The sequence below is a fragment of the Empidonax traillii genome, unplaced genomic scaffold (assembly GCF_003031625.1).
Source record: "Empidonax traillii isolate 1590-97213 ecotype Southwest subspecies unplaced genomic scaffold, ASM303162v1 scaffold236:size2090792, whole genome shotgun sequence".
NCBI classification, from domain to species: Eukaryota; Metazoa; Chordata; class Aves; order Passeriformes; family Tyrannidae; genus Empidonax; species Empidonax traillii.
The window spans coordinates 1,812,850-1,839,685 of NW_020955429.1; the positions used below are offsets into that span (position 1 = coordinate 1,812,850).

The window sequence follows — 26,836 nt, forward strand, 5'->3', positions numbered from 1 at the left end:
AGCATCTTCCCTTTCCACCGATTGAAGGCAGCTCGGGGAAGCAGAGGCTGCGGGCTGACCGCAGGACGCGGTGCTGGGGCTGCGGGCAGCGATTTCTGAACCTGGCAGAGAAGCCCCTCTAATGTCATCCCGAGGTGACAAAGTGTCCGTGTCCCTGACCCGGGCAGCCCCGGCGCGGAGCTACCTCGGCAGCGCTGCGCTCGCACGTTCCCGGGAAAGCACCGCCTCACAGTTTTGGCTGCTGATCGTCAGATTAATTAACCTATAATAATTAATTAAATAATCGTTAATTAGAATAATGACGCCCCGGGGTCCCCCGGCCCCGCTGCGGGGGTGTGCGGGGATGGAGCGGAGAGGGGATGTGGGGATGGAGCCGGGGGTGTATGGGGAGCCCCGGGGGGGGATCCGGGGATGGAACCGGAGGGGGTATGGGGAGCCCCGCGGGGAGATCCGGGGATGGAGCGGGAAGGAGATGTGGGGATGGAGCCGGAGGGGGGTATGGGGAGCCCCGGGGGGAAATCACGGGATGGAGCCGGGGAGGGGATCCGGAGGGAGCCCCGGGGGGGGATCCGCGGGCGCAGGGCCTTTTGTTATGCTAATCCGGGCTGACATCACGCCGCATATCAAAGCCGAGGGGGCCGCATATAAGGCGGCTCCGGGGGCCGCCCCGGCAGAGCGGCCCCGGTCCCCGCGCAGCCCGGCGCGGGAGGAGGTGAGCGCGGTGCGGGGAGGGAGCGACGGTGCCGGGAGCGGGAGGACGGGACAGGCGCCCCGCGGAGCCCCCTGGAACGCCCGAGGGGCGGGAGTGACCGGGAACAGAGGGTTTCGGGGAGCGGGAGGATTGCAAGGGGAGGGAATGCGTCCCAGGAGATGCGTGAGCGCAGGGAGAGCCCGCGGGCTGCAAGGGAGAGAGGAGGTTTGGAGGATGCAAGAGAGAACTAGGGGAGACCCGGGAGGGCGCGAGGAGGAAGGAGACTCGGAGGTTGCATTAGAGACCTGAGAGCCGGGGAGGGGAGTGTGAGTGCGGGAGAGAGGGGAGGACCCGTGGGAGAAGGAGACACAGAAGGGTGTAGAGAGCCCCGAGACCGATGAGCTGCAGGGGAAAGGAGAGAACCAGGAGTTGCAAGGAGGAGTGGGAACCCCCGGGCTGACGGGAGAGGGGAGACTCGGGGCTGTGAGTGTGCGGGGCGGCGGCAGGAGCGGCACGGGAGAGCGGGAGGCTGCAGGGGAGCGGGGACACCCAGGGGCTGCAGAGGACAAGGGACATGTAGAAGGGCTGCAAGAGACGAGGGACACCCGGAGCTGGAATCAACTCCCTGTTTCTTCCCTGCTCCCGGTCCTCACTGCAGGTCGTTTGGGGATGTGCTGCCCGTAACCCAGGCTCCTGTGCTCCTGGGGAGCTGCAGCCTGGCAGCGGGGGCAGGTGGATGTCTTTCCTTCTGGATGGGAGAGCTGGAAAAATGTGAGCGGGATAGTCACAGGTTTATACTCGGTTCAAAATTCCCTGTTCCCATCCTCGGGTCCGCATTCCTGGATGTGCGGGATGGGAGCGTTTTCTGAGTGCAGGAGTGGGACTGGCTGCAAACAGCCTTGGGGTGAAGAGGAAAGAGCTTTAGAGTTAAAAACGGCTCCGCTTTTCAGGAGCCCGCGGGCCACTTGCTGCTGGTTTGATCAGTGACCCAGAGCTCTCCGGAGCTGTAAACATCACGTCTGCCCCAAAGAGTCTCCCTCCCCTCCCCTTGCACATTCCTCTTGCAAATGTAACCTGTGATGGACGGAGTGGAAAAAAGCATTATTACCTCCCCAAATAACAGGGGTGCAATTTCAGGCCAAGCTTGCAGCTCTTGCTGCTCTTGCTGGGTGGGGATGGGGGGGGGGGGTGTTAGATAATTTCTCTTCCTCTCCAGGAGTTGGAAAAAAACCAAACCGTGACTTTTTCAAGGGGGGGGGGGGGGGGGGGGAAGCAGAGAATGGTGTTGGCTGGTCAGGTTTAGCGAGAGTAAAATCTGAGACATTTTACACCCAATTGTGCAGCAGTTCTCGGGAGGGAGATAAGGGATCTGAAATACCTAAATGGGCACTGAAGGGCATGGGCAGGATTAAGGGATGAAGGTTTCCAGTGTGCTCGTGGAAGGGTAGGAAGAAAAGAGCTCCCAAAGATCAAAAGATACAGAAATACTCTGAAAGAAGAAGTGTGTGTGCCGGGATGCTCATGGGAGCATTGCCTTCAAGGGACACAGCAAATCCAGGAGGGCACTAAAGAAAAACAACCCGTGGCAATGAAATCCTGCCTCCCTCGTAGGCAACACCGTTGTCTCGGACTTCAAGGGAGCCGGGAACTCGCCCCTAGAGGTTATTAAAATCCTTTGTAATAACAGCACTTCTCTAGTAACCCTTTACACCAGGCACTGGGGCTGGGAGAGCCAAAATGCGGTCTGAAAGGGAAAATATGCTGCAGATGGCAGAGAAAACACCCAGAAATATTTCTTGCCCCCGACCCAGTTGCTCCCCAAACGCGGATACTGAAGTAGAAAGCTGTAGTTGGGCGAATCCAGAGCTGGGGATCAGGTAGAATGTGCTTTTCCCAGGGCAAGGGAAACCCCAGAGTGGTGCTGACTGCTCCTGCCACCCCCAGTGCCTCCCCAAACCCCTCTGATGGGGTAATGGGGGGCATGAAGAGTCCCAGCTTGGCTGTGCCGGTGTGCCAGGAGATGGGCTGGGACTCCAGAGCGGCAATGTGGTGGGCAGGTTTTGCTGTTTATTTTATTCTTGGCTTTCTCATGGGGTGGGAATCCACCGCAAAGCCCACAAAAAGCAGCCCGGAGCCGTGTCTGAAGTGAAAAACCGAAGGGAAACCCATTTACTGCTATTAATACCGCTGCTAAAATAAGCAAGCCGTGCCCTGGAGACAGTCAGGACCCCTCTAAGAATTTAAGCCCTGCACCTGGTTTGTTTATTTGTTTGGTCTGAAGAAGGGTAAAGCAACAGAAAGAAAAGGAGGGGAGAGCTTTCTTGTCTCCTCCCGGCTGCTCCCCGGAGACAGAAATGGGATTTTATGTTTACGAAGTTGCAGCCTTTTCCGTGAGATCCAGGTGCCCGAGGACTTGGAAGAAGTGAGAGGCAGAGTTAATGAGGTGAGAAGGAAAGCAGAAGGGAAAGAGTAAAACGCATTTGTTGTAACAGATCAGAGCGAAACATCTGCAGGGCACGGGCACCTGCATTGAGTCGGGAAATGTAGTTTTTATAATTTGTCTCCTCTGAAAAAAAAAAAAAAGGAGGAAAAAGAAATCTGGAGAGAGGGAAGGGAGAGATGAATAGTTGAAGATTTGAACTACTCTAAAGATTTACCTTTTTTTTTGCCCCCGAGCAATTGTACAAACCTTTTGGAGAGGGGGATTGAAAAACCCCCCTAAAGTGAAGCAGCGAATGAAGTCTTGCCATGTGCAGGGTTAAATGGAAACACACAATCAGACCATAACTCAGGGGGTAATTCAAGCCATACGGGTTGTCTGTCTGTTGACTCGAAGGTTGTATCAAGGCTTGGCAAAGGAGGGGACTGAGAGGGGATAATCCAAACCTTTTCGTGATTCATAAACCACTCCTTCGCAATTGGGGTAATGGATTTCTCTCTGGCCACGACTTGCTGAACTTCAGAGTTAACGTAGCTCGGGCTCTTTCTCCCTCTCCTTTCAGGTGGTTCATCTCCGAGAACAAGCAATACCCAAACTGAAGGGAAATAACGCTGTGTGAAAAATTAGGAAAACTTTTTTTTATTATTTTTTTTTTTTAATTTTTCCTTGGAGAAGCTGATTTCCTTTGGCAAGAGGGGAAAGGTGGAGAAAATGAGGCCAAGTCTGCGATTTTTCTTCGCTGGTTTTCTATCGCTGATCCTGCAGATGGGGCTTTGCTATGGGATAAAATGGATGTAAGTACCTGGCTGTGTCTCTGCATTTTTTATGTTTTTCTGGGCATTGCTGGTCTCTTACAGTTTGTACAACTGCTGTAAAGCTGTTTAAAGAGCAGCAAGCACTGCAGTTCTCTAGGCATTCATTGATTTCAAGTGTCTGTACTAGAGGCTTGTGCTAACAATGTGTCTCAGCTTTCTTTCCAAAATATGCATGATTTAGGCTCGGGTTTGTGGGTTTTGTTTTTTTTTTCTCCACATTGATACCGAAGGAAAGGCACCCACTTGAACAGCTCACATGAGCCACTTAATGAAGTTTCTGGCGTTTGCTCCTGCCTTGCTGGGGAACTCTCCCACCAGGACCACTGGTCGTGCTGAGTAGGAGCTGAGAGCAGTGGGAGAGGCAGCTGAGATAATGCCACTGATCTCTAACCACAGGGGATGCTTGACAGATAACATGTTTTTTTGGGGGGGACCTTTTAACCTTTGGATTTTGTGAAGGGTGTTAAAAATTAGGTGAGGAGTGTGGGGGGGAGGAGGGTGAAGAAATACCAGGGAGTGTGGTCAAGTCTGGATTGAGTTTCCGTAAAGGTAATACCACTGCAAACAAAGTGAAAACATCCCTATTTCATTTCTTGGCTTCAGCAAGCGATCAATTAGTTGCTTACTGCAAAAAAAAACAAACAAGCCCTTCCAGCACCAATCTGGTTTGATGTCCTTGGTGAGTGATCTGTCTTTTCTACTTGGGTTTGGAGCTGGGCACAAAATAAATAGGAGGATGTGGCTTCACCTCAAATGAGCATCTTCTGTAAAAGCCAAGCCCAATAACATACAATGCCAGGAAGACTGTGTTGTGCATTGAGGCAAAGATCTTTGGGTTAGGTGGGGAAACTGGGACAAGAGGTTCCTGTTTTGTTGCTCCTTCTGCCACAGACCCTGTGCTATGTCTAATTCCCATTCTACTGTTCCAATCCTTGGCATTTGAGGATCTCTTCATGCCACCTTTTATAAAGGTTCTCTTAAATTTGGATGTCTGCAAATTCAGGTATCTTGTTGGAGCCAGTGTTTTCACTGCCCAGCACGCAGTCAGGGGAGAGGGGATGTTCCAGATGGCCATTCACCCTCTCCAAACGCAGACATCCAACAGCAGTAGCAGGTGATGTTCTCTGGAGATGCAGTGGGCTGCAGGGAACTGTTTGAGTGGCTCCACGCTCTAAGGACCACCTTGGAAGCAGAGAAGAGTCAGGATGTGATTTGCTCCTCACTGGCTTGGTTTTACACCTTGCAGCAGTCAGCCCAGCTCAGTTACACTGCCCAGCTGTTCCATCTGCCAGCTTCCTCCCGTGTTTAAGGTCAGCATTAAGAGCTCAGCATTAAGGTTCTGAGCTCTGCGTATATGGAGCACCTCCCACAGGGCAGGACGTTTAGCAGCACGCCCGTGGGGCTCGCTTGCAGCCTTTGTTTCCCCGCAGGGCAGAAGGGAAGCTGTTTTGTGGCGCCCTGGCTCTGCAGGGCACTTGGTGCAGCCCCAGGGCTGGGTGGCGGGGGCTCGCCCGTGTGCTGGGATCGGAGTCCCACTTCACCAAGGTGTAAACCAGGAGGGAAAGGCTTGGCTTCCTCCAAAGGGCAGGGGTGAGATGAGCTACAGAGGGAGCCTGATAGTCTGGTGACAAGGCACGGACATGAAAAATGCTGGAAGGCAGGGCAAGGTCCCCCATAGCTGTGCTGGCAAAAGCCGGGAAGCAGTTAAGCTGCAAGGGGGTTGATTTTGGGGATGGGGTGTGGGAGAAGCATCTGGAGGCAAAACACCGCAGTTGCTGCTCCTCCCCTTCCCAGCAGACGTATCCCCCCCCTGTGGAAAAGCGGGTGGGGAGGATGAAAGCTGGGATTAAAGCGGCATTTGAAGCATGAGCTGTGTCCGGATGTGCCGCCGGGGCTCCCCTCACGCCTGGCAGGGACCTGCCCTCCCTCCCTGTCCCACAGCCCGGGGGTGCTGCCGGACGGGTTTCACACCATTATGCTTGGGTTTGGCTTTTTTTTTTTTTTTTTCCATTTGCTGTTTCACCTCCTATGGAAACACGGACCTATTTCTCCAGCTCCCCATCACTCCTCTCCCTTTGGGCTCAGGGCCTCTCCGTGGAAATCCCACTTTGGTGAACAGAGAACCAAACACTTGAGCAGTGCCTCAGAGCTGCGGTCCCAGCCCCAGACTCACCCTCCGGGTGCTGTGCAATCAAAACCTGCTCCCTCCCTCCCTCTCTCTCGCTGGTGGATGGGGAGGGAGGGAAGTGCTCCGGGATGTTTTCGGCTGTGGGTTGGTCTCCCTGCTCTGCCCGCTGTGCCGTTGTTGTAGGCACGGTGCCAGAGCCCAGCTTCAAAGGGGATTTGGGGAGGGGAGGGGGAGATAAGGACGTAGGTTTCGCCAGCCTGGGGAGGAGGGAGCGACTGATATGGCGAGCGATAGGAAATTCAATTTTGTTTCGGTGCGTGATGTAATTGCAGGGGGGAGGGGGAGAAGGAAAACAAGCTTTTCATCCATTTAGGACTCCCCTGTAACACAAATATCCCCGTAAATGAGTAAAAGCAGGGAGAGGGTAAAAAAAGAAGTTATTCATTTTATTTGGCTTATTTTTATGACTTGTGTGGCCCAGGTCCCCCAGCTGTTGGCAATTGGCACTGGGCACCCCCAAGCCTCCAGCGAGGTGCGTGGACAGTCAGCATCTTGTAAACATGTCCTTGCTCTTCCACCCGGGCTCCAGAGAGCTCCTCAGGTGTACAGTCAGGGCGTGGGCAGATTCTCGCTGCATCAAGGGTGCTGTGGGGAGGCACCCTTTCCCTTCAGTGCAATATGAGACCCTTGAGTCTTATTTTGGCAAACACTTTTCCGTCCCTAAAGCAGAGGGTGGAGGGGGTTGCATTGTTTTGTGGTCCTCAGGGCTTGTCTTGTGTCCTGGTGGTTGAGGGGGGGGAGGGGGGAGGTGAGGCAGCCACTGGTGTCAGCGGGATATGTTTTAGGGCCAGCGCATCTAGGAACTCTGTCGCCTTCTCGTCTCCTTTTGAAACCCCTTTGCTTTCCCAGGCGGGCTTGGGTTTGGCCAGGCGGGTGCTGGAGCAACCTTTTTTGGGCGGAACTGAAAACTAGATGAGCACTAGAGGGAGCTGCGGCCAGTTGTGCCGCGGAGGCTGCAGATGTTGGCAGGTCCAGGCACCGAGTAGCTTTGGAGGCACTTCTGCCTCCACAGGGGTTGGCATCTCCTCTGTCCCTCTGTGCTGAGTGTCACCTTCGGGGCAAAAGCGGTTGTAAAGAAGCCAAATGCAGCTAGTGGGGTGTTTTGTTTGTTTGGTTTTGGGGTTTTTTTTGCATGGCTTGCCGAATAAGCCCATGACAGCAAAAGCTGGCCTTAGGAATTCCATCAGTTTTAGGTGGAGCTTAGTCCCTTTGGGACGTCCCTGTCGTGGTGGCCCACTCATGCCCCGTGCACTCCGGAGCCGTCCCCAGCTCCAGCACAATTCCCAGGGCTAAATCACAGCCCTTCAGAACCAGAAGGTGGCTGAGCCACGCCTCTTTTGGTGCACACAGGATGTCCCCCAGCCCACCAACCTCGAGCGGCCCTTCTGCAGCCAGCAGAAAGAAGCGGGGGGGAGAGTGGGAAATGGAAAGATTTCGTCTTTCCCGGCAGCTCCTGCCTCTCTCCCTCAGGCAGGGGTGGGAGGGAGCTGGACAGGGGGACAGGGCGCCGGCAAGGAGCCCGTCTGCCTGGCACAGAGGCTGCCAGATGAGCTGCTGGGAGAGGGCTGAGGGTGGGGGGGACAGCAGGGGAGGGGGCTGGGGGTGAGCAGAGGAGGGGAGCACGGCTTTGAAGTTTGCTTCTTGCTCCGTAGGCAGCTCAGGAAAACTTGACGGAGCTCCATGGCCTTCTTGGAGCTCGGGGAGCCAACTCTGCTGGCATTGACTTCAGTCGGGCTTGGGCTGGGAGTCAGCTGTGCCCGCTGCTGCCAGAGCTGCATTTGGCACCGTATCTGCAAGCAAGCTCTTATTTTAAGCTTTGGCTTCAGGGCTGGTTCCTCTCCCACCCCCCCTTCTCTCCCTCTTCCTCCTCTTTCTTCTACCACATAAATTCTGCTTCCCTGTTTGAAAAGGCTTTGCAGGAGCAGTGGAAGTGTTTACCAGGGGATGTGGTGTCTTTCCCAGCACTTGCGGTCCCCACATCAGGACTGGTGCAGGGCAGGGTGGCAGGGGCATGGGCTGCCTCTGACTCCCAGGAGCTTAGACAAGGTTAAGTAAGCCTCCTGCAAGCCTTCTCCAGATGAAAGCCTGAAAAAACGAGGCTCCTGCAGATTAAAAACCTTCAACGAGATCGAATACAAAAAAAACCCCTCAATCACTGCCTCTCTTTATTAAAAGTTTACCACACACTTCACCCTCCACAGCCATGTAATTTTGTCTAAATCTTTCTGTTTCACCCAAATCCCTGCAAGATTAAGGGGTTTAGGAATAGGCATAAAAAACAGTGACTTTGCAGAGAGCAAAGCTGGCAATCTGAAGCAGAAGTTGAGGGTTTCACCAGCAATCCCTCTGTGAGACTTTTGGATCACATCACACAAGGGAGAATGGGGAGATGCCCCCAGAGAGAGAAATGCTTCCACTCTTTAAGGGTGTTTTAAAGGGCACCAATGCTTTACTGCTCAGTTCAGGGAGCTTTTTCTCCCTTTGGCTTGACCAGGAGCAATGTCTGACTCACAGTGGACCCTGTAACTGATAACCTGCTGAGATTTGAAGGTGCTTCTCCCTATGAATAGGTGCAGCTCCTATGAATAGTCTTCTCATGGAGCCCAGACCTGCAAGAATGGGCCCATACCTCTCAAAGGACCCAACACTGCAGAGCATTCATGTTTTCAAATGAATTTATTAACTGCCTGAGATAATTAAAAGAGTAAACGAATGTCATGATTCATCCCTGCATCATATTTCCTCTGTAATTATGTTTATGGCTTTCTGTCAGTATCCATAATTTCAACTGAAAGCCCTGCTATGCTATATATAAAGCAGGAGGTGTTTGGTTTGGGGCCTGTTTATTTAAAGGGATGGGTCAAATGTGTATATCTAAAAAAAAACCCTGGAACAACCAGCCCTCAGTTGTCCTCATCTTTCCGGAGAGTGAAGGATGGGGCAGGAGAGTCAGGGGAGAGGAGCACGGTGCTACCACGGGGAAGCAGTGAAACCCAGCATTTCTAGAGTGGCAGCAGGTAAAACCCTCTTTCAGATGAAGGGGTGTGAGCCCACAGAAAGATGTTTGTCAGGGATGTATTCCCAGATTGAGGACTGTTCTGCTACCTCTGCCCTTCAGGGCTGCTTTGTTCAGGCTGGTTGTGCCCCTTTGGTTCCAGTTTCCTTCCCAGTGCTGGTGATCCCTGGAGACTGGGTGAAGATAGGACAGAAACCCACCACCAAATCCCACCATGGACCAGACTCTCCTGGAGGAAGGTGTTTTTCTTTCCATTGCCCCACAAGTGTCCTTTTCAGGGGGTGGCTGTCCCCCCTCTGATGTTACTGGAATTTAGGGAGCAGGGAAGGGTGGTGCCTTTCTTAAGGGACATGGAATGTAGAAGATGTTTCTGAATGTAGGACGGAGACTGGGCTAACCTGTGCCCCCTCCAGGGCATAGACCAGATGACCTATTGGGCCTCTCACATTCTTGATCTGTGATTTATAGAGGCACTTTTGGGTCTCGGTGAGGGACTGCAGTAACTGAGTTTTCTTTTCCATCTCCATTACCCCTTTTCCTCCCAGCACTTGGAGATGTTTCCAATTACAGGTTCTCACAAGCAAAGGCATGAAGTTCAGGCCTGGGAGATGTTCAGAAAACACCTTCCTGCATCTTGGAGTTTTATTCTTGGTGGGCTCCCTGGAGCTCGGCTCATTCAAGGGGAAACAGCCACTGCTGCCCTTTACTGAGTTCTCACTGGACGGGAGGTGGTTTTCCCTCTTCCATGGGGCCAGTGTTCTTCTCACTGCATTGAAAACCTGCTTCTCTAAAGGTGTTCCCTTCAGGCCATCTGTGACAACACAGTCACGTTGTATCACATCCCCCTTTTCCACACTGGGGATGAGCTCCAGCCTGAATTCAGCTTTCATCCCAACCTGTCAGGGGTTATTTTTGCTGTTTGTGACTTGTCTGTAATGGTGAGATACAGGTGCCTCGGTGTGGCCTTCCAGGTCCCCTAGAGGTGCTGAAGGTCTCTATACAGGACCATAAAATGGGGTGCAGGATTTAGGAGATACATGGGATCCTTCTGGAGGGCCAGGTGGAACATCCCAAGGCTTCTCAAGTGATAACATGGCACCTCTGCTTAGAAAACTGAGCTGGTGCCCCATAGTACAGCCTCTCTCAGAGCCTTGGAATGTTCCTCCTTTGCCTGAAGCTCGGGCTATGGAGCTCTCTCCCTTCTGCCACACCCTGCCTGCTTCCCTGGCTGCTGGGACGTGCTGTGCTGGAGTATTTATCATTTTTACTCTCTTACTGCCGAGCTGCCTTGGCCTCCTGCCTGATCTGTGTTGCAGCCCATTCCTGGGAGTTGCTGATAGGCTTTCTGGAATAAGTTTTCACAGGTCCCTGGTGCCAAGTGCTGGGGGTTGGACACATCTCACCCAGCTCTGTGCTTACACAGTCCAGATGTGTGTGTCCCAGCTCAGTGCCTGTGTTTCCTACGCAGCGCACAAAAGGAGTGTTTCTAAGGCATGATATTATCTTACTGTAGGTCTCAAAAGCACATCCGGCAAACTGCTTTCTAGATGTGGCTTTCTTCTGTCCTGGTTCACATCTGAGGCAGGATGAGCTGCCTTCTGGAGGTGCCCCTCTCCCAGCATGGAGCAGTTCATGGACACCGGTGTGTGAGGCACTGAGCTGAACTGCAGGGCAGCATTCCTGACCATTAAATTATAAATTGTTTGGGTTGGAAAAGACCTCTGTGATCACCGAGGCCAACCAACAACCCAACCCTGCCAAGCCCACCACTTTTTCCTTTCCCTTGAAATTCACTGGCCAGAACTTCTGTTCGCAGGGTGTTGAACGGACCTCTTCAAATACGTGTGTGATGTTTGTGCTTGCACAGCCAGCAGAGTGGGGCTTTCCCTTCCAGCTTTGCCACTGATTGTCTAGTGCCAGAAATGCCAAGCTCCAGTTCCCTGCGAATTTGTCAGTACAGACCTGCTCGGCCCTAGCAAGGACTGTGGCTTTACCCTGCTGGAGGAGTGGTGGGGGTTACTTAGAGCAGCCCTGAGAGAGCTCCAACATACACAGCAGCTGGTTCAAGCCAACCTTGAGGGAGCTGGTGGAACACAGATTGGTTTTCCTGAGAGCAGGAGATCAGAGCTTATACCCCCTGTTTTGGTTAGGGCTCAATTTTAGCTCTGTTTCCATCCCATTTAACTTGTGAAGGATGTGCATGTTACAGCCATAAAGTGAAATGCACCCAGAAATGTGTCTGCTAATAAGCCAAACTAACCAAGATGGCTTGGGATGAAACTGAAAGGCAACACATTTAACAAGGAGAGAAGGAAATACGTGTTAAAGTGGTTGTGTTGCCAGGATCAGATGCCAGTTATTGATGCAGCCAGCTAGAAAGTTGTTTTATGGGAAGGAATAACATTTATGGCTACCCTAAGCAGGCCGTAAAGATACAAAGGGAGTTACACACCAGGCTGCTGCTGATCTCTGTGGGTGCCTGGGGGAGAAGAGCACGAGGCATGGCAGCATTGGCTCTTTTTTTGCTTTTTGCTTTTTTAACCTGGAAAAGTTGGCAGTCGGACACCAGAAGAACCAACGGGGTCTTGGGATGCTGTTGTTTCCTTCCATGGTAATTCATGTGCTGGGATTGGTGGGTCCCTCCTTGTTTTGGCCATGGTGCTCTCTCTGCACATTCTCTCATGGTGCTGTTGCTCTGTGGTTTTTGGGGACTAGAGAAACCCTTACCTAGGAGCAGCAGTGATGGGATCATGGAGGCCCTTGGCCTTAACTCTAACTGAAAGCACGTTTTGCAAATTTGGTGGCTTTTCCCTGGGCCTTGTAGGGGATTTTCTCCATAATTAATTATATGACATTTAGCATAATCCTTTGAGAGTGTGTGAGACAGATGTTGAATGCAAAACACTGATAACACCAATGGCACTTTTTTTCCCCTGAGTGCCACAGTCTTGGAGGATCCAGCTTTCTGTTATCATGGAACTGATGGGTCATTTTTCACTCTGCTGGGAGGTCTGTCCTCTTCATTCTTCAGCAAAAACCTTCCCATAGGGTTTACACATTCAGTCAACTTGGCACATGCCCCAGGAGCTTTGTGCAGACTCCCCTCGATAACAGAGGGAAATGTGCACTTCTGGAGGGGGTTTCTTCCCACCTGCCTTAAATGCCTTCTTTAAAGGAGATAAATCACTCCTCATAACTACTTGTCTTTCTCACCAGCTGAAACTGGGCCCCTATTTAGAGAAAGCTTCAGGTGAGCACAGGCCACTGGCCTGTGGTGGGTGGCGAAATGAATACTGACCTAAAGATCAACTTTTAAACATGCTTTAACGCTTTTTTTTGTGCTTGTCTCCTCAGAGCTCTGTCCAAGACCCCTTCGGCTCTGGCCCTGAACCAGACCCAGCACTGCAAGCAGCTGGAGGGCCTGGTGGTGTCCCAGGTGCAGCTGTGCCGCAGCAACCTGGAGCTGATGCAGACCATCATCCAGGCGGCACGGGAGGTCATCAAGACCTGCCGCAAAACCTTCTCGGACATGCGCTGGAACTGCTCCTCCATTGAGCTGGCTCCCAACTACCTGCTGGACCTAGAGAGAGGTAAGCAGTCCTGAGGAGGGGTGGCAGTGAGGAGAGTCAGTGTGTGTGTGTGTGTGTGTGCTGGGGAGGGGAAGGGTCTTGCTGCTGAGGGCACATGGAGGGACTGAACAGAAAACATGTTCATCATCAGGGTGCCCGTCCTGCCCAGGAGCTCTTGGGTGCAAGACACCACAGCTCTTACAAAGCAGACCACCACTCTGGTCTGCTCATCCCACTAGGAGTCATGGGAGGGGCACAGGGGCAAAAGGAGGCGGGAGAGTCCATGAAGGGGCTACTCCAGATGCTCCAAGAGCAGGTCACACCACAGTGGACAAGCTGCATTAATCCATGTGACTGCTTTCCCTGATGGGATGTTGATTTGTGTTGAAGAGTTGTGCTCTGAACTGGTGATGCCATGGGACATCTCAGCTGCAGTGAGTTGGTGTGTTGGTTGCTCTGTGGGGCACAAGCTGTGTGGGTCTCTTTTTGGGAAATGTTGGCCCAGGGGGCTGAGCTGGAGTTGTTGTCTCTTGCAGGCACAAGGGAGTCAGCTTTTGTGTATGCCCTTTCTGCTGCTGCCATCAGCCACACCATTGCTAGAGCCTGCACCACCGGGGACCTCCCTGGCTGTTCCTGTGGTCCCATCCCAGGTGAGACACCTGGACCTGGGTATCGATGGGGAGGATGTGCAGACAACCTCAACTATGGTCTTATCATGGGGTCCAAATTTTCAGATGCTCCCATGAAGATGAAAAAATCAGGATCACAAGCCAATAAACTGATGCATCTGCACAACAGTGAAGTAGGGAGACAGGTAACAAATCCACGAGAGTTATTGTACTTGTACAAACATCGGTAGTGGTCGGTGGCTCTGTGAGGTTCAGTGTCTCTGCCAGCCAGGGAGAGGAGCAGGTTTCTCTGATAATTCTCTATTAGTCACCCTGGGACTCAGGAGGCCCCAGATGCCATAATCAGCCCTGTGTGACCGTGGGTGGGATGTCTCATTGTCTCCTGAGGGCCAGGAGTGGCTCTGGCTTGCTGACCCAGGAGGTGTGGGGGGTGCTGGGTTTCCAGGGGCTCTGTGTAAGTGTGGAGGATCAGCAACTGCAGCAGCTGCCTCCTGCCATCCCTGCAGCCAGGAGGGATGATTTCTTCTCCTTTTCAAGCTGCTTTGCTGGTGATTATTCTCGTGTCTGGCAGAAGCTGCATTTAGCAGCTCACACCCAGCGGAGGGATAATGCTGTGCAGTGGGTGTGCTCTGAGGTGCAAATCTTGAGAGCAGCCCTCCTGCAGCTGGACAAGTGCGTGGGGGACTGCAAAACTGACCTCTGCACCCATCTCTGGGGCTGCTCCCACCACACACCCTGGTTGTTCCGGGGCTGCCTGTGCAGACAGAACTTGGAGTGCGTTGAGCTCATTGGCAGCGCACCGTGAGCTACAGGCTGAGTGCCCCTTTGCAGAGCACAACCACCCTCAGCTTCCCTCCCCTGGGTCTTTTTGTTCTACTACTCCCACTCTGTTTGGTTTGGGGTTTTGTTTTGTTTTGTTTGATTTTGTTTTACCTCTGTAATGTGTTGAGTTTTTGTTCCAATTGCAAAGGGCAGATTTTTGTCTGGGACATGGCGTTGCCATGGCTGGTGCATTCAGCCCTTCCTGGCAACATCTGCCCTGTCCCACCAAAAGGAGACCAGGGCAAAACCAAAGTAAAAGGCTCTTTTGGGCCCACGATCAGCAGAAAGGCAGAGTGAGAGTGCCCTGAATTCATCACAGCGATGACATTTCTCTTGCCAAATCCCAAAGCTGCTGGAGGCTGAAATGGATGTTAATGACCTATTTGTGAAGTGCTTTGATTTTTCAGCTCCTAAGGAATTTGGGGGGTGGAAATGCAGCCCAATGGAGATATCTGATCAAAATTCAAAATACTACTCTGTCTGCTAGCTGCAAAGGCGCCCTGGTGAAAGTAGTCCTGGGCTGATAGTGATCACCAGGGAGCTGTGGGATCTCATTCCCTTTGCAGAGTAGCTGCTCCAGAGTGACTGTGCAGAAATGAGAGCAGCAGTCCTTCTCTATAGCAGTCCCTGCTGAGAAAGGGCCTTCTTTAGCAAGCTTGTGGGATGTGTGGAGGTAAGAGAAGGGCATTTCCTAACTCCTGCATTCCTTTTTGCAGGTCTTGAAAGCCTCTCTTGAAATGAAATGTAAGTGCCATGGAGTTTCTGGGTCATGCTCTATCAAGACCTGTTGGAAAGGCCTTCAAGAGCTGCGAGACATTGCACTGGACCTCAAAAACAAGTATTTATCTGCCACCAAGGTCGTTCATCGGCCCATGGGCACACGCAAATACCTCGTGCCAAAGGATATTGATGTCAGGCCAGTTAAGGAGACAGAGCTGATTTACCTGCAGAGCTCGCCTGATTTCTGCATGAAGAACGAGAAAGTGGGGTCACATGGCACCCAGGACAGGTGAGGGCTCTGCCGTGGGTGCTGCCTGCACCCTGACCCCAGAGAGGGAAGGGGGGACACGTATGGATAAGGGGTGAGTCCCTGGGGAGTAGCACATGCCTGTGGGTAAAGAACATCTCTAACATATCTGTCTACAGAGCCCAGTCCTGTTAATGGTGGCTGTGGCCAAGGTAGGGCTTCTGATACTTTTTGCATCACCCAGGCAAGCACAAGATCCAGTCTGAAATTCCCCTCAGGTCACCTCCACAGGAACCTGTAAGGATCCAGCAGCTGCTTTACACTATGTTGGGTTCAGTCATTTCTTGCAGTCACTGCTGATCAGAGGAGTTGTTACTCTAAGGCTCCTCTAAGTAGGTAAATATTAACCCAATCAAGACCAGTGCTCCAATACAGCCTTAAAATAGCCTGAAAAACTACAAAGGTGATTTTTTACATTTTTTTTTTCTTCCACTGCAGTTCCAAAATCCAGGTGTGTTTGTACTGCTTGTGGCTTTGCAGAGGAATTTCTTTCTCTCATTAATATTAAGAGATTTAGGGGCATCATGGCCAAGCCCAGCCTCCCATGGGCAGGGTGCTGTCCCCTTCCACAGGCAGTAGACATGCCTGTCTCTTCCCACCATCTGCTGAATTTCATCCAAGACAAACTAACTGGGCATTTCAGCAGCCTGAGCATCTCTAGGTGGGCAGAGCCTGATCTCTCTAGAGCAGACCCATCAACAGCTAAACAATTGTGTGTTTCCAGAGTTTTCCTATTTTTTGTTAGGTGGCTGCAGTGGCTGAATTTCAGCCTGTCTCATTAGTTGCTCTCTTGATGGTTTGCTTTTCTTTAGATAGTTCTCATAATTCTTCTTTGCTCTGTGCTGGGAGCACCGGCTGGGGTTCATCTCCAGCCCAGCAGTGGAACAGTAATTACCAAGTGAAGATGTTTAGGAGTCACTGAGGGTTGCAGGGGATAAGCATGTATTGAAACTGGTTTCTGAGGGAAAGTGTCATCTGAGTGGAATTGGTGTTTTTGTGGATTTGTACAGATTTTGACTTATTTGTGTCTTGAAAAAGACCTCTTTGTTGTGCCACTCTGTGTTGAAATGAAAAAAAACCAAACTGGTGGAGGTTATTTGGAAGTGAGTTTTGTAGGAATTGCGTGAAATGAACAGGTTGTGTCAAAACCAAACTGAATTCACTGCAGATTTGCCAAGCAAAACATTTTCCACGAGCTGAAATCCTTTCAAGGCAGGGGGGAGGTGTGACGACTTCTTCTTCTTCATCTAATCTCATTTTACGGCAGATTTCAACTTTTTATCCCAGCAAGGGATAAAAATATGTCCAGGCCTTGAATGATTATTTTTTTTTCCCCCTTCTGGGGACAGGGAAATGTGTATTGCAGGCGTCCCTTTATCCAAGCCGGGGCGACAGCAGCGATTGTGGGCCTGCCAGCCGCGGCCCCGGGGAGGGAGGATTTAGAGACCGAGATATTTGGGCAGGAGGGGATGACTTTCTAAAGGAGCCTGTCAAGGAATACTCCTCCTCCTCGGATGTGCAGGATGAGAGGGCTGTGGGAGGGGAGGAGGGTGAGACAGGCCCGTGCTGAGCCGCAGGCGTCTCTCAGGGCCAGTTTTAAGGTCATGGTGTAGCTGGGCTTGTTTTCATCCCAGTCCATCTGCAGGCTCTCCAGAAGGTGCCTGAGGTCTCCAAGTTGGCACGTGCAACACAAGCCACAGCAGCCCCTTCACTGCATTAAATTAGCAGAGGAAATATGTGTAAAATGCACACTTACTGCGTGAAGATTGGCCCGTTCTTCCTGGGGGGAACGGGGGACAGAGAGGGGATCTTCCCTAATCTCATCCTCCCATAGGTGCCTTTTTCCCTTTGCAGTTTTCCTCTCATGAAGAGGACATCTAAACTGCATTTTGAATGTGGTGGCTGTGTTCCAGCCTGCTGCAGGGCTGCAGATAGTTCCTAGTGACAGGGGTGAGAGAGAAGGAGCATAAAAAGGGTGCTGGTACAGAGGGCTCAGAAAGATGTGGGTCCTGCTTGCTGCACAGAGGTGTGAAAACACTCACATGGAAATAGCTCAAACAGGTATTTAGTATATAAGTCAGGTCCTGGAGGCATCTGAACCTTTTACCCCTGTGCACATTCAGATTTTCTGGAGGGACATCCCTCTGTTTCCCACTAGGCTCTTTTTAAGGTCTTTTATGGCAAACGCAGTCAAAAAGGATTTTTTTTTTCTGTAATGGTCCCTTAGTTCATCTTCTCTCTTCTCCACCACCCGCCCTTTTCGGTTTTGGCCTTCTTCTAGGTGTAGAGGTCAGTCCATGGGGTGTTACTGTGTATTCCCCTATCCCCACAGTCCAGGAGACTTCAGGCTGGGCATCTTCAGCATCTTTCCAGCCCTGCTTTCTGCCTCCAAAGGGATTCAGATGGGAGAAGGCCCCATTAACAACCCCTTCTCCTGTTCCTGGATTAATATATTTGTATTGCTGCATTTTTGTTACAAAAATTGATCAGTTTTGTCTCATATCCCCCCTCCCTCTCCCCATGTGAGGTGCTTGGTCAGAGCACACTGGGAGCAGGTCAGAGGTTGGTGGTTCATTTGAACACCTTGGGCATGTTGGTTTTCAGTATGTGCTGCAGGGAACAATCCTACTCCAGCAGGTGGGAGAAAGGGATAATCTCATGGATGATCTCTCTGATGTGAGGGATCACATTATGCAGACTTACTGTGTGCTTTTCAGGCAGGAAAGGGAATTGAATTACCTGGGACTGCCTGAAAACCCACTTGGAAAAGGTGCGCCCAGTTACTTAAAAGCTTTTCAGAGCTCTTTGCTGAAAGGATTTCAAAGCTCTCTTCAGAACAAGCCTGAAATGTCTTGTAGGACACCTTGGACTTTCTTAGCTGGTTGAAATTAGAAATGGTTTGGAGACCTGCACACCTGCAAGTGCTTGGCATGTATCCAGGTTTCAAAGGCAGAGAACCAAACCTAAACCTGAGATTTGAAACCCCTTTGAAGTGCTCAGGGTCTGATTAAGGAGCTGACTTATGCAACCATGTCCAAGTCTCATGCAAACAAGACTTGCTGCTGTCACACTGACTGCAGCCAAACTCTGTGTGCTTATATCCCACCATCAAACTTCCACAGACCATTAAAAACGGTCTGGAGGAAAACCTAAAGAAGCTGATCTGTGGAGCTGCAAGTGGATTGTACAGCTTTCAATACAACAGATCAGCCACTGGGGAAAAAAATGTAAATGTTCCCCTTTCAGAGCTTTCTTGGACAAAAGCACTTTTTCATCTTCAGTTCAGTTTCTCCTGCCTGAAAAATTAATTATCAGCTTTGAGAGTAAATGAAAAATTATAGCAGACTACAAAACTGAGACCTCTTCTGTGAGAAAAGAAGCAAAACTATGTTAATATTTTTATCAGTAGAGTGCAGTGTATCATGTTTCAAAGGCTGCTGAAGGTTCCTTAGTGAATCCAAGGAACGGGAAATTCTGCCATGCATGCAGAAGCACCCAGCTCCTGAAGCCTTGCGGAGATAACAGAGCTGGTTCTCACTGAGCCTTCCCAGAGCAGGCCTGGAGTCAGGCTGAGGACAGGAAGGAGGAAGGAGCTCTTTCTCTGCAGAAATCAGACTGCAGTGATGTGCTGCAGCTCGGCACAGGTTGCCCAGAGAATCACAGGATCACAGTGTCAGTTAAGTTGGAAAGGACCTATGAAGTCCTTGAGTCCAACCTGTGACCCCACACCAGCTTGCAGCTGGTGCCCTTTTCAGGAGCTGGGCCAGCTCTGCTTTTTTTGCATTTTCTCAGCTAAATGCCTGGAGGAGATTGAATCCTTTCTGCTTTGAGAGACCTGGATTTCACCATAAAATTTCCCTGAACAGAATCGTGAGTGATAAATTTACCGATAGAGAGAATAATTTCACACAGGAAAAATGGATAATGAATCCAGCTCTCCTTAATGCATTTAGTCCCTCTACATCAAAATGGCATTGGAGTTAGGGAAAATTGGATCTGGGAACGATCTTCCATGGATCCTGATCTTCTCAGGAGCAAGGCTGAACTGAGATCAGCTAGGCTGCTACTGAAGATGTTTTTCTGCTCTTAAAAGCAGTTTCCCCAAACAACCTGTTCCAGGGTTTTACTGTCCTCAGTGTTACATTTTCCTTAATCTAAATTCAAACTAAACATAATCTAAAATCAAACTTAACAATTTCTTGTCCTCTCTTCTCTCTCCTTGTTGCAATAATCTTTTATAGATGGGAAGACACCTCTTCTTACACACTTCCCTGAATCAGTTCCTACATCGTTTTCCAGTTTTCTAGTTTCTGAACTGCTCCTCTGGCTCTCCTGGGAACATTCCCACATTTATCTGGATCTTTCTCGAAGTGTGGTGCTTATTTTGCATTTTAATCCACTTTTGCAGAACATCCTCAGTCCTTCTGCCCCAGGGTTATCCCACATTTTTAAGCTCACTCTCTCCTCCTCATTAATGAAAATCCAGGCTGGTTCCAGGGTGTCCCTGGACATCTCCTCGCTGACATGAGCTATTGATAACTCTCTCTCTCGTGCAGTTGTTCAGTGTCAGTCTCAGTCATTCCTTGGGGATGAGAAAGCAATTTAAAAGTAGTTAAGATTCTGCCCTCAAAATCTTCCATGAGGCCGTGGACTTTGATGTATTTTTAGGAATGTCCATTGTGTTGCATACCTCCTGAGAGACTCAAATTATTTTTCTCCTTCTTTCTTTTATATACTGTGCATTAGTTGACATTCGTGGATCAAGGGGCACCAAAGAAATAAATAGGAATTGGATTTAAAAGAAAAAAAAAAAATCTATCACTTCTTTACACAGCAGTTCTGTCTTCTGGGGCTTGTAGCTGCTGGAGTTTGTGGAGGCAGATGGTTTCCCTGAGGTCAGAAAGGGCTGAGGGAAGCACACAGCCAGGATGCCCACAGGAGGATACTGAAATGTCAGGGAAGGAACATCCCTTCCATCATCCCTAATGCAGCAGCCCAGGTGCTGGTGGTGTGTGAGAAACAGGACTAGAGAAAGGGGTCAGATTTGTGTTCTCCTCCCTTAACAGCATCTCCCTCTCCCACTGGGAGGTGCCCTGGGCCAGGCAGGCAGTCCCTGTGCCCCAGAGTGACTTTTCTTATGTCCCCATAAGCAGCTTCCCCTTCTCAATGGGACTGATGGAGTGAGGTTCCAGTGCACCTCTAGCCTGGCCCTGTCATCACCTGTCATAACTGCGGGTGACACAGCACAGATTGGCCTCAGTTTGGATCTCAGGTACCAGCTGCACAACCAAAAAAACATCTGTCCTTCTGTCTGCTCATGGGACAGAGCGAATTGGGATCCACAGTGACATTGTGGGACATGGCTAAGTTCACAGCTGGACTTCAGGGATCTCAGAGGTCTTTTCCAACCTATGTAATTCCGTGATTCTGTGATCTCCCCACAGCTTTTAAAATCAAGTTCCCCAGTCTCTGTGTGGGGGAAATGCTGGGATGTCCTTCCCCGTCTGTGCCTGGGAGCCCTCCCCACGGTGGGACTGTAAGGTTCCCGCAGCGTTCCTGCAAATGAGGGCTGCAGAGAGGGGATTTTGGACAGCACATTCAGTGGGATCTGTCTGGTCAGCAGGGCTGATCTCCTCCCTTCTTACATAAAGACGGGAAAAGCGCTGTGACAATGTGCAAGGCTGTTCCTGAGCCAGGCCCTTGGCTGGGATTGCGGCTGGAGCATCGTTTTCCAGCAGCGTTCCAAGTGCTCGCAGAGGTTACGGTGTTGTGTTAAGATGCAATCTCCTCCTTCGTGTTTTCTCTCCGAGGCTCAGGAGGAGGGCATTTCTCGGGGTTGCTGGAATCGTGCTGGACCAGGCCCAAAACAAATGAGATTGAACTTAACCCACCAGCGGGAGCCGGGTGGGATCCAGCCCTGGGCTCGGGGAGCAGCTGCTCAGGGCAGCTTCTGTGGGCAAACTCTGCTCCTTGGGCTCCTTTGTCTTCCCCAACTCGCTTTTTGTTGAAACATCTCTGTTTTATCTTGTTTAAGGAAAAAAATGAGCGTAATTCATCTAGGCTTACACTTTAAAACAGAAAACAAAATCTCTGCTTAGTGCCATTGTCAGAAAAGCTTTTTAGAGGCCCATTTAGGTTCAGGATGGGGTCAAAGGCTTTGTTTTGGCTATTCAGCTCATCCATCCACAATGCCCCCGTTTCCTTATACCAAACTGAGGGAAGCTCGAGGATTTTTTAAAAAGATTTTGGTTTTTTCCTTTCTTTGATCCAGACTGGGAGGCATGGGGACGGCTGTGGAAAGGTGTTATCTCCTACTGGAGTCTTTTTTTTTTTTTTTTTTTTTTTTTTTTTTTTTTTTTTTTTTTTTTTTTTTTTTTTGGCAAACCACAGGAGTGGATGTGGGAAAAGGGAGAATCCCAATACAGCAGGCAGAGGAGTTTTAGTCTGTTTGGATGGGGTAAATGTCACTGCTGGGTGCTTGGTGTGTTTGGGGAGTGAGCAGCCTCAGTGGGGAGCTGGAGTCAGAGTGGGTCCCTGTTCCTTGGCCTGGTGTAGATGCACCACACATCCCTCACCAGGCTGCAGCTCCCCATCCTCCCAGGGTGAACCTCAACCTTTCCATCCCCCAGCAAAGCTGAGGAAGGTTGTCAAACACCCTCCCTTCTTCTAATGTCAACATGCCTGTATTTGAACCTTTGCTCTGAATATTTAATGCATTTACTAATACATTTATGAGGAGTCATGTGGAGGTTTCCTCGTGGAGGGGCCCTGGCTCTCAGGGGCAGTAACGGGGCCTTTGGTTCAGCTTGGCAAACACGCTCAGAGCGCTGCAGACTCGGCTCTGCTGGAGGCTTTCAAAGGTTTGTAAATATTGACATACACTCCCGAATGAGGGGGATATGGGGGGGGGCTTTAAACATTGAACCTGGAGAGGAATGTGAGGCAGAATAACAAACAGGAGGCAGAAGCAAATGAAGGAAGAACAAGAGCAAAATCTCAACACTTCATTAATCCAGTAACTTCTCCTCAAGCATTACCTCATGAGGAATTCCTATAAATCTCATGGATTTGTTTTCATCCATTAATGGTGTGCTCAGCTCATGCTCCTCTGTCCTTTCCCTGCCCCAAAGCAGCCTTAGAGTGTTTCTGTCCAAAATAGCCGCACAGAACAAGATTTAGGAGAGATGTCAGCAGTTCCCCCACTCCACAAACCACCTTTCCTACAGCAGTTTCAAGCCTCCATCAAGTTCACAGCCCCTTGGTGCTGGGTACATAGTGAGATTTGTTACCCTGAAGTGCAAGCATCTGACATTTCCACCCTGGGTTATCTTTACAGTCCATGGGGAAACAGCATCTCTAGGACATGGTTCTCCTCATCCTGGCGTGCTTTCATGTCCAGTGACCCAACTTGGAGTATCATAGCAGAATGAGATAGATGGTTTTTGAGCCCAGCTGTGGAATGGTGATCAGTGAAAGGCATTCCTCAGTTCAGGGGTTGCTTCTGAAAAGCTCGAGCCAGTCACTTGCAAGCAGACAAAAACGAAGGAACCCAACACAAGGGCCGGGCCGACTTACCCCGCTGGGGTCTGGCTTTAATTAAAAGCAGAAGCAAAACAAGCAGTGGAAGTCCGTGTGATATTTGGTGACTTGTCATCCTGTCCTGTGTTCCTGCCACGCTTCCTGCTCCTGGGTCAGGACCTGGAGTGTTGTGGGGCTGCTCATGCCGTGCTGGGAGACAATCAAGGGGGGAAAAAGTGTGGCTCTGCTAGTGTTGGTTGTGATTGCCCTGATAGGATCAGTGCTGGAGAGTGGCTGTTCGGGATCTTTCCCAGCCTGGGATGCTTGGCCTGGAGCCTGTGCAAACACTGTGTGGCTGCAGGGTTCCTCCTCCGTCCTTTACAGGTTAGGGAGGGCTGGACAAACAGCAGGGTTTGTTCTCTAGGGTGTCATCTTCTTCCAGCTCCTTTCAGACGGTTTTGGAGCCTGCCTGGGAATACAGATTGCTTGGGAAGAGGAGTTCTTGTTGGGGAGATATCCCAAAACCTTCACTTGTCTGCCTGTATGGGAGGCAGGCTCAGGAGCCTGAACTGGGAGTCAGAGCAGCAGTTCAGTGTGATTTTGGGTGTCAAAGCAGGTGATGTGGGTCACAGCACCTGGGGGTCACCCTGCTGCCCTGGAAGGTGTGGGGGGCTGCTTGGCTGGGTGCTCCCTCCTGCCATGTGCTTTATGCAGCTGAGGTAGACCTGACCCTGCAGAGCTGTGAGGCCCAGCAGCACCCCAGGGCAGTGCTTTGGGAATCCCTGCAGGAACTTCACTCGCTCACAGTGTCTTCTTTCTTCCAGACAATGCAACAAGACTTCCAATGGGAGTGACAGCTGCGACCTGATGTGCTGTGGCAGAGGGTACAACCCCTACATGGACAAAGTGGTGGAGAGGTGCCACTGCAAGTACCACTGGTGCTGCTACGTGACCTGCAAGAAGTGCGAGAGGACTGTCGAGAGATATGTGTGCAAATGAACACCCTCCCCTGCCCCCCAGAGCTGAGACAGCAGCACCAGCACTACCCAGAGAACAGAAAACATTGCTTGGCCAGAGGTCATTTATCTTGCAAAGACACAGACTTGAGGGAAGCTGGCAGAAGGAAAAGCAAGCAATCTCACCAGTAAGAATAAGACCCTCAAAAAAACCCCCAAAACCAAAAAAGCAACAAACCCACAAATGTTTTCCCCCATCAATAAAATGCTCTCTGAGAAGACGAAGCCTCATTTGGGATGGTACCTCCTTCACAAATATTTCCTGTGGTTGCCAGTGATGTCCAGCCATCGAGTGCCTCAGTTTTCTAAGAAACAAAAGTAGAAACTTTCCCCAGGGGAAGAAAAGCAACTCCTGTTTGACAATAACTGCCTGTGCCTTCCAGCACAGGTACTTAGTCTCCATTGGGACCATCCCAGAAGGGAAAACACTACAACTTTTCAGCAATAACTTTGTTACCAGAGACTTAATTTTTAGCAGGGAATTATCCACTCTGAATGATAAAGGTGGAAAGATTTCAGGTCAATCCCCTGAAAGGAACAACTCATTTTAACCTTCTTTTTACACAGGTCTGCGACTTTGAAGTTGCTGCTGCAGGAAAAGCTGTCCTTGATTTGTCCAGGCTGGATGGGTGTTCAAATTCAGCCATGAAAAATGTCCCCTGGGACTGGGAGCCCCTGGAGGCAGGGAGTGTAGGGCAGCCTCAGAAGGACTTTTTGGGGCCCATGAGACAGTAGTGGGGCTGTTAGGATACAATAACAAAAGTAAAGTCAGAATCCAGCAGGAAAGGAAGACAAAAAGCAAGCCTCTGCTCTCTTTCTGTTTGCCCTTTGGGTGTGATACCCTTAGTCACTGACATTGTCCCACCCTGGGCCATCGAGTCCTTGGGGAAATGTGCCACTGGCTCTTTTCCCTCAGCAAAACTGTTGGTCCAACCCCGAGAACCCGTGGAGAGTGGAGCAGTCCTGGCTGCAGGGAGGGCAGCCCTGGAGGGCAGCAGCCATTCCCAGCAGAAGGGAGTGGGAATGTGTCAGTCCTTCCCGTGGCCCTGCCCTGGCACAGCAGAGAACCACTACCTGTGGCTGTAAATATTTCCTTTTGTACGCCGATATACAGAAATATTTATATCTCGTGCTTTCCTCTACTCTACTCCCTACATAAACATATCTATATACTATAAACAAGCATTACCCATAGTATGAAATAAATGCTGAAGTTACTGGTGCAGCAGCAGAATGTTAGATGATTAAGTTTCCTGCTTGGAAAGCAGCTCTGATTTTCCTCCAAGGGATAGGAGAAGAGCAAGGCTCGAGGCACTTGCTGGCGTGGGATAGAGAAGTTCCTTTATTCCCTGCCTCCCCTGCCTCTTCATTCAGAGCAGAATTAGCCAAGATACAGTCAAGACAATGAAACTGAGCATGGGGAGAAGGGAAGAGTCACCGTCGTTGTTTTGCTATTTTATCAGTGATCCCTCTCATTGGGAATGTTTCCCAGTGCCCCCGAGGAGCTTAATAACAAACAGGACTAATTCCTCCCCTGGGGGTTTGCTCCTGGCTCCTGCATATGGACAGGGGTTGCTGAGCAGGGGAGGTTCTGGCTTAGGTTTGGTTCCCTTCTTTACTCTGTTTTTTCTTTGCAGTGGGCATCCAGCTCTGTGTCCCACTGAGGAAAGATGACCTTGGGGAAGGATGCTGCTCCAGGAGCCAGTGATGGCCTTCACATCATTCCCCAGGCAAAATGCTGTAAGCAGCCAAAAAATCCCTCCTGCAAGAATGCAGGAGGACACTGGCACTTTCCTAGGGGCAAATGTGGCAGTAACACCGCAACCTTTCTCCAAGCTCTCTTTTTTTCCCTCCTCAGCCATTCCCTAGGGGCCAACTGCCTCTGACATGTCTGTGGAGCAGCCCTGGGGAGCTGGAGGAGAAAAGCAGCAAGGGCTGTCAGGGCAAAATTAAAGAGATTCTGTTCTCCTCAGCTCCTTTGCTTTGCTGTGATGGGTTTGGTCTCCTGGCCCCCTTCCCTCCCCCAGCCATGAGCAGGCAAAGAGGGGCCTTGGGTGGTTTGTCAGTGGTTTGTGTTATTGTCACCCCATAAAAGCTGGTGGACTAAACGTCTCTGCAGTGCAGTGTGATGAGTGCTGGGTGTCTCTGGGCTGACATGCAGACAGGCTGGTGGCACAAATCCCACTGCTCTCCAGCACTAGGATCTGGCTTCCTTTGATTCGTAAAGAAATGGTCTACTCTCGTTCTTTTGAGGAATTTTATTTTTGTTTCCAGTTTCTGATGAAGCCAACAAGGCAGGGATGTTCTGACCAAAGAAAAATTTGAGCATTTCAATGCTATTCTGTAATGAGTCTTTTTCTTGCTCCCTTGCTGATGTCCTGAGTCTGTTGCTTTGTGAAAAAACAATAAAAAGGAAGAAATGCTCTGTAGGTACATTTTTTCAGCCGCATTTCACTCCTCCCATGTCAGACCTGTGATCCTCAAGTGGCTTTCTCATGTCAGAAGAAATTGCCACTTGGCAGAGCATTAGAGGGAGGGTGTGATGTGCAGGTCCAGCAGGTGGGACAGGGACCTGCAGCAGAACCTCATCCCTGGGGTACCTCATGCCTTGTGCCTGTTCTGGAGATGCTGACCTGAGGTGGCTGAAGTGTTTGGAGGTTCCAAATCTCTGCTGTCTTTAGACAATCCATCCTGGGCTTCATCTGAATTTTGCTGCTTTGGGAAAAGAGCCTGTGTGGCCCCAGCCCATGGTTTAAGCTGTTGCACCACTTTTGCCATAACTTCGGAGTTCCAGGGCCCTTTTCCTCTGTGGAGCAGCTGCACACTGCATTTCCTTTGAATACCAACCAGGAATAAAGAGACAGTGTGTAACACAGGACCATGCTGGTGGAAGGACTCATGGTGTATCTTCTTCAGACCTGTCCCTGGTGCTTCACACCTGGCCCCAGCAGCAGAGCACAGAGAGCTCAGGAGAGAGAAGTGTCCTCGCTCTCAGCTGCAATTCCTGGTGCAAAATGTACCTGCTTGGCTGCCAAGTTATTTCCACAGTCAGTGGAAGGTGTCCCTGCCCATTGGAACTGGATGATCTCCAAGGTCCCTTCCAAC

General features: G+C 50.6%; 1 protein-coding gene across 1 annotated transcript; it reads left to right on the top strand.

Annotated features, from left to right (window-relative positions):
* The first annotated feature begins 3,789 nt into the window (after positions 1-3,789).
* WNT11 (Wnt family member 11) lies at positions 3,790-26,494 on the top strand. Its single transcript, XM_027888340.1, has 5 exons — positions 3,790-3,925; positions 12,505-12,740; positions 13,256-13,533; positions 14,887-15,179; positions 23,540-26,494. Exons 1-5 carry the CDS (start codon positions 3,843-3,845, stop codon positions 23,712-23,714), a joined length of 1,065 nt encoding a protein of 354 aa, XP_027744141.1. The 5' UTR covers positions 3,790-3,842; the 3' UTR covers positions 23,715-26,494.
* Positions 26,495-26,836: the final 342 nt, after the last annotated feature.